General features: G+C 41.6%; 3 protein-coding genes across 4 annotated transcripts; 1 reads left to right on the top strand and 2 right to left on the bottom strand.

The window, feature by feature from the left end:
- The first annotated feature begins 225 nt into the window (after positions 1-225).
- LOC117786748 lies at positions 226-1339 on the top strand. Its single transcript, XM_034625111.1, has one exon. The coding sequence runs from the start codon at positions 318-320 to the stop codon at positions 1107-1109; it is 792 nt and encodes a 263-aa protein (XP_034481002.1). The 5' UTR covers positions 226-317; the 3' UTR covers positions 1110-1339.
- A 2023-nt stretch (positions 1340-3362) lies between these two features.
- Positions 3363-5253, bottom strand: LOC117786988 (protein artichoke). The gene is made up of 2 exons (XM_034625423.1): positions 4630-5253; positions 3363-4565 (listed from the first exon to the last, which is right to left on the bottom strand). The coding sequence occupies exons 1-2, from the start codon at positions 5251-5253 to the stop codon at positions 3570-3572; spliced, it is 1620 nt and encodes a 539-aa protein (XP_034481314.1). The 3' UTR covers positions 3363-3569.
- A 487-nt stretch (positions 5254-5740) lies between these two features.
- On the bottom strand, positions 5741-10629 carry LOC117786747 (phospholipid scramblase 1). Of its 2 annotated transcripts, XM_034625109.1 has the most exons (6): positions 10531-10629; positions 10209-10470; positions 8856-9126; positions 6845-7335; positions 6617-6775; positions 5741-6426 (listed from the first exon to the last, which is right to left on the bottom strand). In XM_034625109.1, the coding sequence occupies exons 2-6, from the start codon at positions 10365-10367 to the stop codon at positions 6367-6369; spliced, it is 1140 nt and encodes a 379-aa protein (XP_034481000.1). In that variant the 5' UTR covers positions 10368-10470; positions 10531-10629; the 3' UTR covers positions 5741-6366. The 2 variants fall into 2 exon arrangements, with proteins under 2 accessions (XP_034481000.1, XP_034481001.1); XM_034625110.1 differs by lacking the exons at positions 8856-9126; positions 10209-10470; positions 10531-10629 and adding an exon at positions 7789-8190.
- Positions 10630-10991: the final 362 nt, after the last annotated feature.

Genomic DNA, 10991 nt, shown 5'->3' with positions numbered 1-10991 from the left:
AGCTAGCCTAAAGGGTTCTCAACTCAAACTCAAGGCTGACCATGCAATTTGGCCATTAAAAATCATTAGCAAAGGTATTTTGGACAAGTTGAGAGTGGAGCCAAGAGCCAACATTTTTGGCAGGCAACGGTAACATGAGCAGCTGCCTCAGCCGCATGTTGCATGCTGCATGCTGCATTCTGCATGCCAGCCAAGGCATTTTCATTAAACAAGCAGGCAGCATGCGATGACATTGTGGCAATTTCAGCTTGTGTGTAGCACAAAATATTCATATACACACAAACTCGTACTCTGTGTGGAGACAATTCCTTGGTGAAATGGAGTGTCGTGCATCTGGATTGCCTGTCAACACTTCGAGTAGAACCAGCTCAGAGGAGGAGTTACTTTTAGATGAGCAATCCCAGCTGAGCTTGGATGAGGTCTATGATCAATTGGAGCAGATGAAGCAGCGTGCCAAGAGTCTGCGACAACTCTTGATCAGAGAGCGACCCAAAACCGCAGAGTATGTCAAATGCCTGGAGGTAATCGAGAAAAAGGGTTCTCGGAATGCAGAAGTGAGAGCGGTACAACTGCAGACAGCGGATTTGGTGAATCAGGTGGCAACCCTGGCACGTCGACTCAAGCACGAAAGGCTGCAGGGAAATAACCTCGAGTGCTACTTGCAACAGAATCGCATGAAGACAGACAAGCTTTATTCCCGCATGGAGAAGTTGCAGAAGTGGCCGGAGAAGCTGGAGAATCAGACTGCAATGTGCCTGGATCGCTATCAGGAACTCAGCATCAGCTGCATCGACTTGACCGAGTTTAGTTCCTTTATAAGACGCATCTATGAATCATTTACCCATACGGCTAGAAATAAGACTCCACTTGGCTGTTACCAGGTGGTTCATCACAATGTGGCCAAGCGACTGGAGAACATGTGGCAAATGATGCATGCCGCATTCAAATACCTGCTTAGGAACAGCAACGAGCTAACTTTGGCATTGAATAAACACAGACATCTTGAGCACTTTTCACTTGCAGCCAGATCTATGCCCCAATCCACAGTGAGTCAATATGAATCGGATGAGGACAGCACGGAAAGCAGCTCCCTCCTGCTCCCTCTCTAGGGTATGCTGCCACATGCAAATACAATAACTACAATTGCGGATAATTACAAATGCACACACAACAACCACACAACCACACAAACCACAAATTATTGTTATTTCAAGTGGAGTCTGCACCACATCCGGTGAGCTTGTTGCTTAGTTTGCGCTTTGATTTTCAATTTGTGGCAAACTGTTCGGATAAAAATGTTGCATTTGAATAAACAATTGTCACGCTAATTGCACCATAATGATAAAAATGTTTTCCAAATATTATGCCATTATCAAATTGTGTGTGTGCTGAAAATTGAGCCACAAAAATGTAATTAGCTTTTGCAAGCAATTAACTTAAATGCTGCAAATGAAAATTGGCCGGGCCAAGAGTCACTCAAATTCATAAACATCATCAGCAAAACACTTCACACACACATCATAAGCAGAAATTGTTGAAATTTTTGTTGAAATATTACGCATACGCCAGGTGAACGTTGACAATATTTAAAATTGAAAGTCTCGATGTTTGTACAATGGGAAAACTTAGGCCAACAAATTGATGGGACTATGATGTCTCTGACAGCACTGAACGTCATTTCATTTTGATAAGGGTTCAATATTTGCCACACTGAGTGCAACAAGTGTGCCGCACACACACACACACACACACAGAGTGAGTGAAAGAGAGAGTTGAAATGAACGCCTGCTGTTTTGAGTTATCAAATTGTGCAAACAAAAGTTTGCACCTAAATTAATTGAAAGGACTTTGTCCTGTTTCTTCGCATCGCCGTCGACCGCAAAATTCATAAGAAATTGATGCCGAACTTGTGGAAATTGCCGTCTTTCCACCTTTTTCCCAAGGGAATGGAAAGTTTTGCCTTTGACCTGCCTTGGTTTGACCGACGAGAACTTTGGCAGGTGTTGAACATTTTCCAACCCAACAAAACAAAAGCATGAAAAAAATGTAATTAAATTAATATTTTTATGCACACAACCCACATAACCATATAGCCATATAACCGTTGTATGAACACGCTTGTAGGTAATCTGCAGCTTGCTTTGACACGGTTTGCAGCCAAGTAAAAACTTTTATTGTCGCTGTTGAGCAACGCATTCAGTTGCTAGGATCCACATCCTTTTGTAGTCCTTGCCTCCAACTGCTCCTGCTCCCGCTCCTGCTCCCTTAATTGCCGCATTCAGTGCAGAGGCATTTGTAGTTGTAGTTGTAGCTGTAGTCGCGTATCTGTGTCGTTATTCCGAGTCGTGGCTAAGGATCCAGGCTGCCAGCTCCTAGCTCTTTTGTCTGTGCGCACAAGAGTTGGCTTTTGTCACCTGTGCGTGTGAATACCTGGAATACTTGAGCTGGCTTTCAATGCATTTGCCTGAATACGCTGAAGTTGAACTACTTATTTACCAGCAAGTGCCGGGCAATGTGAATGTCTGAATGCGTGTGACCTGTGCATAGTTATTCACTCCCACCCAGCTAAATAATTCTCGAATGCGAGCAGCTGCATATTTGTTTTATAAGAAAAAACCAGTGCGGAAATGAGAAAAACTGTTCGAAAGTGAAATGCAGAAAATAGAAAAGTGAATGATTACTTTATTCATTAATGCATTGCTTATGCAAAATAAGTATATTCATGAGCTCAATCGGTAATGCGAGTATATTGGCTATTTATTTCAATTCCATTATTATTAATTAATTAAGTAAGTTATAATAAATCTTAAATCGGTGAATATAGCACATTTTAACGCCGTTTACCTGTACCTGTATAATTTATTCATTACTCATTCGGATTTTCAACTCACTCATTCAGTTGCGCAATCTTGAATATTCACTAACAATTCCCACAGCTCAATTTTCCGCTCTTTCCGCTTGCGCCGGAAGTTTCTTTGCTTCCTTTGCAACCGAAGCGAACACACTCACACCCACACTCACACCCACACTCACACTTACTACCTACCATTCATTCAATCAATCATTTATTCATTAAGTCATGGCCAGTTGAACGCTCATTTCATTGTGAGCACAAACTTTATACGCAAAACAAATCGAAAATTTTAATAAAAATTCTTACGTTAAATTACGCTTGGAAATCAATGTGAAGCATTCCTTTCCCCTTCCCCTTCCTATCCCCTTGCCCTGTACCGCAACCCACAATTGTTCTTCGTTGTCGTTGTCATTGTCCAACTGTTCGCTTAAGTGGTGTTAAGTATTTGAAAATCTGTGCACCTCTTCTTTCCCCCCTCCCCTCTCTCCCTTCCCCTTGGCATGCTCTGTTGTGTGGCTGCTTTTCGTTTTATTGTTTTACGACAGTTGGCCAAATACTTTAGCTAGAAAAACTTTTGCGCCTGATGGTCATTCATTTGTCTGTGATTTACGAAGGCGAGAATAATTCACCCACCCACCAGCCAGCCAACAAAGCAGTGGCCAGTGAGGAGCTCCACTAGCATTTAGTGCTATTGATTTATTGCTCCTTTGCCACCTTAAATCCTCTCATAGCTCTCGACAATGCCGTGCGCACGCACCGCCTCTAAATCCCTGATGCATTGTTCCATGGGCGTGACGACACAGAGTGGTTTCCGGCCAATGTAGTAGGCGCTGCTGGAGCTGGCATAGCTTACGTGTTGGCCATGCAACCAGGTCGTAAGCTCGTCCAGGCACAGACACTGCCAGGGATTACCCTCGATGTGAATGTGGCGCAATTGGGGTAAGAACGTTGGCGAATTTAATGCAGCCAAGAAGGTCAGCCGGTTGTTGTTGATTTCCAGCTCAGTCAGCTTGTCCAGAGTGGCGAGCACGTCCTCGTCGATATCCATCAGTCGATTCTCGCTCACCGTCAACAGCTGCAGGCGACGCAGTGGAGCAAACATGCGAATGTCTAGAGAAATCAACTTGTTGCGTCTCAGTCGCAGCTGTTGCAGGAAGGGAAGCGAGGCGAAGGCCAACGGATGCAGTTGCTCAATGTTATTGTTGCTGAAATCCAAGTAACTGAGCTTCCTCAACACACTGCAGCCAAAGACATTCGCACCCAGTTGCCTAATCTTGTTCTTGCTCACATCGAGCAGCTGCAAAGCCGTCAGATTGGCAAAGACTTCATTGGGCAGATCGCGAATGTGATTGTTTTGCAGCTGCAGGGATCTCAGTTGAGTCAGGCCCCTAAAGGCGCGGGCAGAGATCTTGTTCAGCTGATTACCCCAGAGGTTCAGTGTCTCCAGTTGATGCAACCTGTTGAACACATAATCCTCGAGCACCTTGACATTATTCGAGCTGTAGTCGAGCAGCTGCAGCGATGGAAGCACATCGGGAGCGGGTCCAATGAAAAGATTGCGCTGAATTTCATAGATGTTATTATTGGATACGTTGAGCACTCGCAGCTGGGGAAGTGCATAGAAGATGCCCATGTCCAGCACCTCCAGCCAATTGCTGTGCAAATGCAGCTCCTGGAGCTGTGGCAATCCCCGCAGGCGGCACCAATTGAACTGCAGCAAATTAAGCTCTTTAATTCCTGTTGTGTAATTAATTACTTAATTTAACTCAACTTACATCTCTTACATTATTGTTGCTAATGGACAAGTAACGAAGATTGGCATTACTGCCTATCGTTATGTTCTCCTGTTCATTAGTGGTTAGTTCCAGGAACTGCAAATACTTGAGTTCCTTGAAAGCATCCAGCTCGACGTTGGCTATCAAATTATTCGAGAAGTTGGCATAGACAAGATTTGGCAGCTGCCTCATTAGCGTTTGCTGAATGACCTGCAAGTCATTGTGGCTGACATCCAAGTTGACCAAGGACGCATTCTCAGCAAACTGCTTATCGTGCAGTTCTTCGAGTTGACAGTGTGATAAGTTGAGCTGTTGCAGTGATATTAAATCTTGGAAACCACGCCCGCCTAACGTCAAACCTCCCGACTCCGACAGATCCAGATTACGCAGTTTCGACAGCTTGGAGAGCGGCTTATCATCATTTTCAATTGTCGTGTGCTCGTTAACAATCTTTACCGATTGCCAATCCTCGTCAATATATTGATGAAGTTGCTCAAAGCTCTCTATCTCCCGACACACATAATTCTGATGTGATTGTTTCTCGCATTCCCTTACATCTTTTGTATGCACTTCACAGATTGCAGCCGAGGCTAAAACTAGAAGAAGAACCTGTCGCGAGTGCATCTTAAACTCAACTGAAACCTTTTCATTTCAAGCAAAGTGCGTTGCATTGTGATTATTTTTAGTCCAGTGAAAAAACTTGTTCAAAATTTGGATGGCTGCTTGATGATAAGCCGGTTTCATTTCGATTCAAGGCAACATATTTGCAGGATGCTGCCCTTAATCGGACGAACAGCCGAAGACTACAATAAAAAGGTTGTCTTATTATCAACATACTTAATACGTACAGTATTTATTTGTATATTGCATCGATACAATAAATAAGTATTTTGATTTCATTCAACTGTGATAAGTTAATTTATGTATGATAACAGCAAAAAGGTTAATTTATCATTAACATACTTCATAGGTTCCTCTTTTGTAACGCCTCCTAAGGCCCATTAACCTTGCACGTCGAATAGTATATTTGCTGGTTAAGAATAAAGTGTTTTAATGTAAACAATATACAGTTACCGCTGGTAATAAGTTTATTTTATTAAACATAAATAAATACATTGAGGAACAAATGGGTAAATATTTATATTTGTTTCATTTAACATCAATATATTTGCATGGAAATTCACATTTTGCAAGCTAATAGACAGCTATATTTTTTTTCCAGTCTCGTGATGAGACAGACATAAATATTTATAATGTTTTATATTATGTATATTTTATATTGAATATATTAAGACACTCAAATACACATACATAGTTAAAGTACAATGTGGACACCTCCTACATAGTTTGTGGTTTTCTTTTGATTATTCGTTGCAATTATACGAAACATTCATCAAGATTGCAATTTGTCGTAAATTCATAGAAAAGGCAGATAGGATATATAATAATGCTTAAGTGCAAACATATAAATAAATAATAATATTTAAGATGTACTCCGGATTAAACAAAAACAAATGTTTACTTCAAATCTGTAGTAAATTGTAAATTGCTTATAGCACAATTTTGGTAGAGTTTCAGTTTTAATTATTTTGATATTTCAAAGCTTTGGCCATAGGGAGACTAGTATGCGATAGTTAACAGCTTCGATATTAATATTCACTGGCGTAATGAAAAATGTTGAAATGGTAAAAAAAGCTAGACGAACTCCGCGGCAACACAGCAGCAATCCCACAAAGGCTAGAACATGCCAGGGCGATCGGTCTCCCGATTTCCAGACTTCTCAAAGAACATCATATCCTAAAAGAAAACAATTTACAAGGTTAATACATGTTGGGAGACGAAACAATGTAATGGATAATGCTTTATATCTAGCATAGTAAAAGCAAGCTGGTCTGGGGTGAGATTACTTTTACCTCGGCACCAAATGTCTCATAAGATAACTGATTAAACGTAAGACTGCGATAAAGAAACAGATGAGATTGCTTACAATGAGGAACGTGGCGCCGAGAAGCACAGCTTTCATGCGAACATCCAAATCGAGTGGAAAAGTAATGCCAAAGAAGTCTGCATCCGTGAAAATTTCACGCGCCAAGCCGGACCACTGCTTGGAGATCTTGCCCACCTTTTCGCCGGTGAGTGAGACAACCTGTTAACCAAAAAGAATGATTGGTATGAATAAGTGATTCGTTCTTTTAATATATGTGTGAATACTTACATTAAACTCGACATCACCGCAGAGAGAGAAGGTGCAGAAGGGACCTTCGATGCGCAGCACCGTGTCGCCAATGTGATTGAGAATGCGAAACGAGGGCGAGCAGATGGACCACTCCTGTTCGATGGATCCAATGCGGTTGCCAGGCGGTGCTGTTACTTCCATGGTCTGCAGGCAGCAGGGGAAGCAACAGGCTGAGCATGCCAAGGGACGGTACATGTGAATGACCTCTTGCTGGTAATTATCGTATACTTTCATATCGAAGGGTCGGGAAGGACCGCACATGTTGCGTGTGCAACAATCGTTGTCCTCCACCGCATAATAGACCTTCTGGCCAAGTGCGTTTTTGATTGAATACTTATTGTTGGTCTCGAAGCCGGTGAATGCCTCGAGAAGCTCTACCTTTTGCTTAACTAAAAGCTGGTCGATACTCGTAAGGTACTCCAAGCCGCGCGGACAGTTCGGAATTCCTGTAGGTATACTCATCCAGTCGCCTGTATTTTAAAAGAGAAACAAATTCATCAATAAACAATACAAAAATAAGCAAATACCACGTTTCAACGTGTGTTCGTGGCCGCCCACAAATGGCAAAAGCGTGTCAATTGGTCAATGTCACAATCATCGTGTCAATTGCTCCACGTCGCATGGAATCTGCTTAATTGAAGGCATTACAATGGTCCGACCGCGACCTCAGCAGCAGCGGGTTATTGTGCTGTTTACGGCACTTAATGTCGCTTTTATATCTAATCTTGGCAGGGACTTAGATAATGTTCACGACAATACCAATATACATATGAGCTTAGGAAAATTTATCACAATTTCATCACAATGGATGCTATCTTTGGCACTTCTATCAACCTTGAGTAGATACATCTCTCTATAAGCTGGTCTGGGATTGAATTAACCTTGAAGTAGCATTTTAATCTGTGCTTAAATTGCCAGCTTACCTTCGATCCTCATCACTCATATAGAACTCGTAGCCCTTTCGCTTGGCCGACTTATTCAATCGCATTGTGTGCCGAAACTTCTTGGGCAAGGGCTTATTGGCCTCGCGGCAGACCAACTGCTTCAGGTTCTGTGATCTTGTACAGAAGTAGCTGTACTTGTTGTACAGTGTGTGCCAAATGAAGCGCAACACCTTGGAGCCACTACTAGCACCAGCTGGCGTTCCCTCCCTCTGATCCCCCGGTTCGCTTTTAGTCAGATCCAAAGTTGAGACGTAATTCGAGCTGCATGCTGGAACTGCAACTGCGGTTGGAACCGATGACATCGCTTACGGCGATTGAAATGTCAATCTATGGCTGATTTCGATGTTGATGTTGATGCTAATGCGACTGCTCTCGATGCAGCAGCGAGCTAAACTGAAGTGTTCGCCTGGAGGAGGGCAAACAAGTTGACAGCACGTCGTGCCGGAAAATCATCGTAGCATCCACATAGCCGAACGTGTTTTAAATAGCGCTTTGTATTATTTTATTGGTTCAATTAAAGCGAACGCGCCGCGTCATGATAACAGACGGGCACTCTGCAATCTCCGTTGGAAGAGTAAACGTGTTTGGTGTGTGTAAACAGCCACAAGAACAACAGTCGGAACAATAACAATGATAACATGTTGCTGACAACAACATCAATGTCTTGGATCATCTGGGTAAAAGCAACAAACACCTCATCCCAAATATTTACAGTACAGTTTTGAGTGCTAATAGAAAACTACTTTGTAGTCTGCCGCTGCCGCTTGGAACCACTGCAACCACTGTGCCACAGTGGTTCAATGACAGTGGACTTGTCATTATCACAATTACAGTGCATTGACATCCATCTGAAATGTTCTGTGAGTAGAACTCGTTCGCTTCTCAATGCCTTTCTTTTGTTTCATTTGCATATTTTCATATCTGCATTCAATTCTGTTTGCTGATTGTGGGACACGTATTTGTTTTTAATGTTTGTTCCTGATATGGTCGCCTATATATGTAAGTGTTCCCCTTTGTAGCTGAGGAAGTCTGTGCGTATATCTCACCTGCTGGTCCGCCTGGCGCCATGCCGGGATGAGGATGAGCCGGCGGCATGCCTGGCTGGGTTATAATAGGCGCCTGTCCGTAGTGTCCGGGTGGGCCATTTGGTGCAGGCGGTCCTGGTGGATACCCGTATGGCTGCACTACAGGAGCACCACCGCCAGCGCCAAAAGGCACTCCGCCTCCTCCTCCTCCTCCTCCTCCGTTATAAACATCTGCGTAGGGCATTTGTGGAACTGGTGCGTAACCTCCGTGTGTCTGTGCAGGCGTAAAACCCTGAAACGATTGTAATAAATTATTTTCTGCAAATCGTTATAAATACAACTTTAAAGTACGTGTTCTGATAACACATGGCTAAAGAAAACAACCTATATACATTTCTTCAACTTTTTCACATTACAAGAGCACTTTCCTTATCAGAGGATGACGTCAGACTGCCTTGATTTATTTTGAAATAACCAACAGTCCGAAAGTGACCGTACTATTCATAAGAAAATAGAAATACTTATGTTTATATATAGAATGTTATCATATTTTATTTGAACAGAAAAAACTTCTATATTTCTATACTTCCCAATAGAACTCAAGCACTGTCAAGCACTGTAATGAGAATTTTCATATTCTGTTGTGTTTGTTCTATTTCAAAACAAAATAGTAGAACATATAACATTGCTGTCAAAGCTACACTAGAACAAAGTGTCTGGAAGTACTGTACAGTAGTGAAGTAGAATTTCAAAATATTTTGTGCAGCTCTTTACTAGAGACAACTCACCAACCAATTGAACAGATCTCTGACAAATGGCGGAATTTATTTTGAACAGAGCAGCCGTTAAATTTAAAGCCAGCTACTGGGTGCAGGTACAGTTAGAAAGAGACTGTCGGCTTTTGTTCTACCTACTTATTTCGATGTTATCCAAAAATTGTGAAACCAGTTGACAATTAAAAATATATATAATTTAATTCGCGTGTGAGAGAATGACTGTTAGTATAATGTACATTAAATAAAGAAATTGTAAAAGCTTGACTGAAACATACAGTGGAACTTGCCTATAAATAACTTTCTATTGCTGCTGACTAGCTTTGACTTTCTACTTAATAAGTTTCAACATAGAAGTCACTCATTAATTTGATTAAAAACTTATTTTAATCTATTGATAACTATTTAGTGGAAGTTAATTGATTGTTCTGGGGAATTGTTTTTGTTTAAATAAATGAGCCTAGCATGATGTCAGATAAAAGAATCCATGTATGATAATCTTGTTTGTATTCGCGTGCACATTCATACATATATATTTTGAATGTGTATGTTTGTATGTATTCGAGTGTTGGACGGACAACGCCCCCTAAAAGTTACTTACATAGTTGACTGGTTGGGGTTGGGGTGAGGGTCCTCCGTGCGGTGGGATGGGATAGGGCGCATTCGGTGGGGCGTAAGGTCCACCCTCGGCTGGCGGAGCATTCGGCGGATAATAGCCTGGAGGCACGTATCCACCTTTATTGACATTGTTCATGTTCATGTTGGTGGTTTTGTTGTCGCTGTCTTTTTGTTGTCTTTGTACTTCTTGTTTTGTGCGTGTTGGTCGGAAGCAGGGATTACGGGAAGCACGCCGCAATTTATTTCTGCATCAATGGATTCAATATTATGCCACATTTTATAATATTAACAATTTATATACTTACCAATTCTTGCAGTCGCTTTCTTATGTTGTCAATTGGTGAGCAACTTTATTTATTCAATAAATTTTAGCATTTGTTGTTAGTGGGTTGAGTAAAAGACGTAGCCACCTGGCAGAATAAAACTTGCCAGTTTTTTAAACATTGCCAGACCTAGAAATCTGATCTAGTTCAGTTCCCGAAATGATTTTAGTTCGATATTTGGATTAAGTGAAATTATTTTTAATTATAGAACTTATCCATCGAACGCACAACGAGCTCCCAATACTCATAAAAAATTCAACTTTATTTTATCTTATTTCGAATAAAATATTTGATTAAATAATATAACGCTTAATTACAACATAAGAAATTTTAATATGCCGCCGTTTGCATATTTTGATTCGCCCGATGTGGTCTGTTTTTTTTTTCTTTAAAACGTCTGGCAGCCCTGATTCCCGGAAAGGTTCATTTCCATTTTCAGAGCA

Source organism: Drosophila innubila (assembly GCF_004354385.1).
Source record: "Drosophila innubila isolate TH190305 chromosome 3L unlocalized genomic scaffold, UK_Dinn_1.0 0_D_3L, whole genome shotgun sequence".
NCBI lineage: Eukaryota > Metazoa > Arthropoda > Insecta > Diptera > Drosophilidae > Drosophila > Drosophila innubila.
The sequence above is the reverse complement of the archived record's forward strand: the minus strand, read 5'-3'. Positions and strand labels throughout refer to the sequence as shown.

Bases quoted from the DNA above. Each gene is read 5' to 3' on its own strand.
- LOC117786748 (XM_034625111.1), top strand. From the start codon at position 318: ATGGAGTGTCGTGCATCTGGATTGCCTGTCAACACTTCGAGTAGAACC.
- LOC117786988 (XM_034625423.1), bottom strand. From the start codon at position 5,253: ATGCACTCGCGACAGGTTCTTCTTCTAGTTTTAGCCTCGGCTGCAATC. The intron at 4,566-4,629 runs GTAAGTTGAGTT...AATTTGCTGCAG, and splicing joins GCAACAATAATGTAAGAGAT to TTCAATTGGTGCCGCCTGCG.
- LOC117786747 (XM_034625109.1), bottom strand. From the start codon at position 10,367: ATGAACATGAACAATGTCAATAAAGGTGGATACGTGCCTCCAGGCTAT. The intron at 7,336-8,855 runs GTGAGATATACG...TTTAAAATACAG, and splicing joins GGCGCCAGGCGGACCAGCAG to GCGACTGGATGAGTATACCT. The intron at 6,776-6,844 runs GTAAGTATTCAC...TTTGGTTAACAG, and splicing joins GCGGTGATGTCGAGTTTAAT to GTTGTCTCACTCACCGGCGA.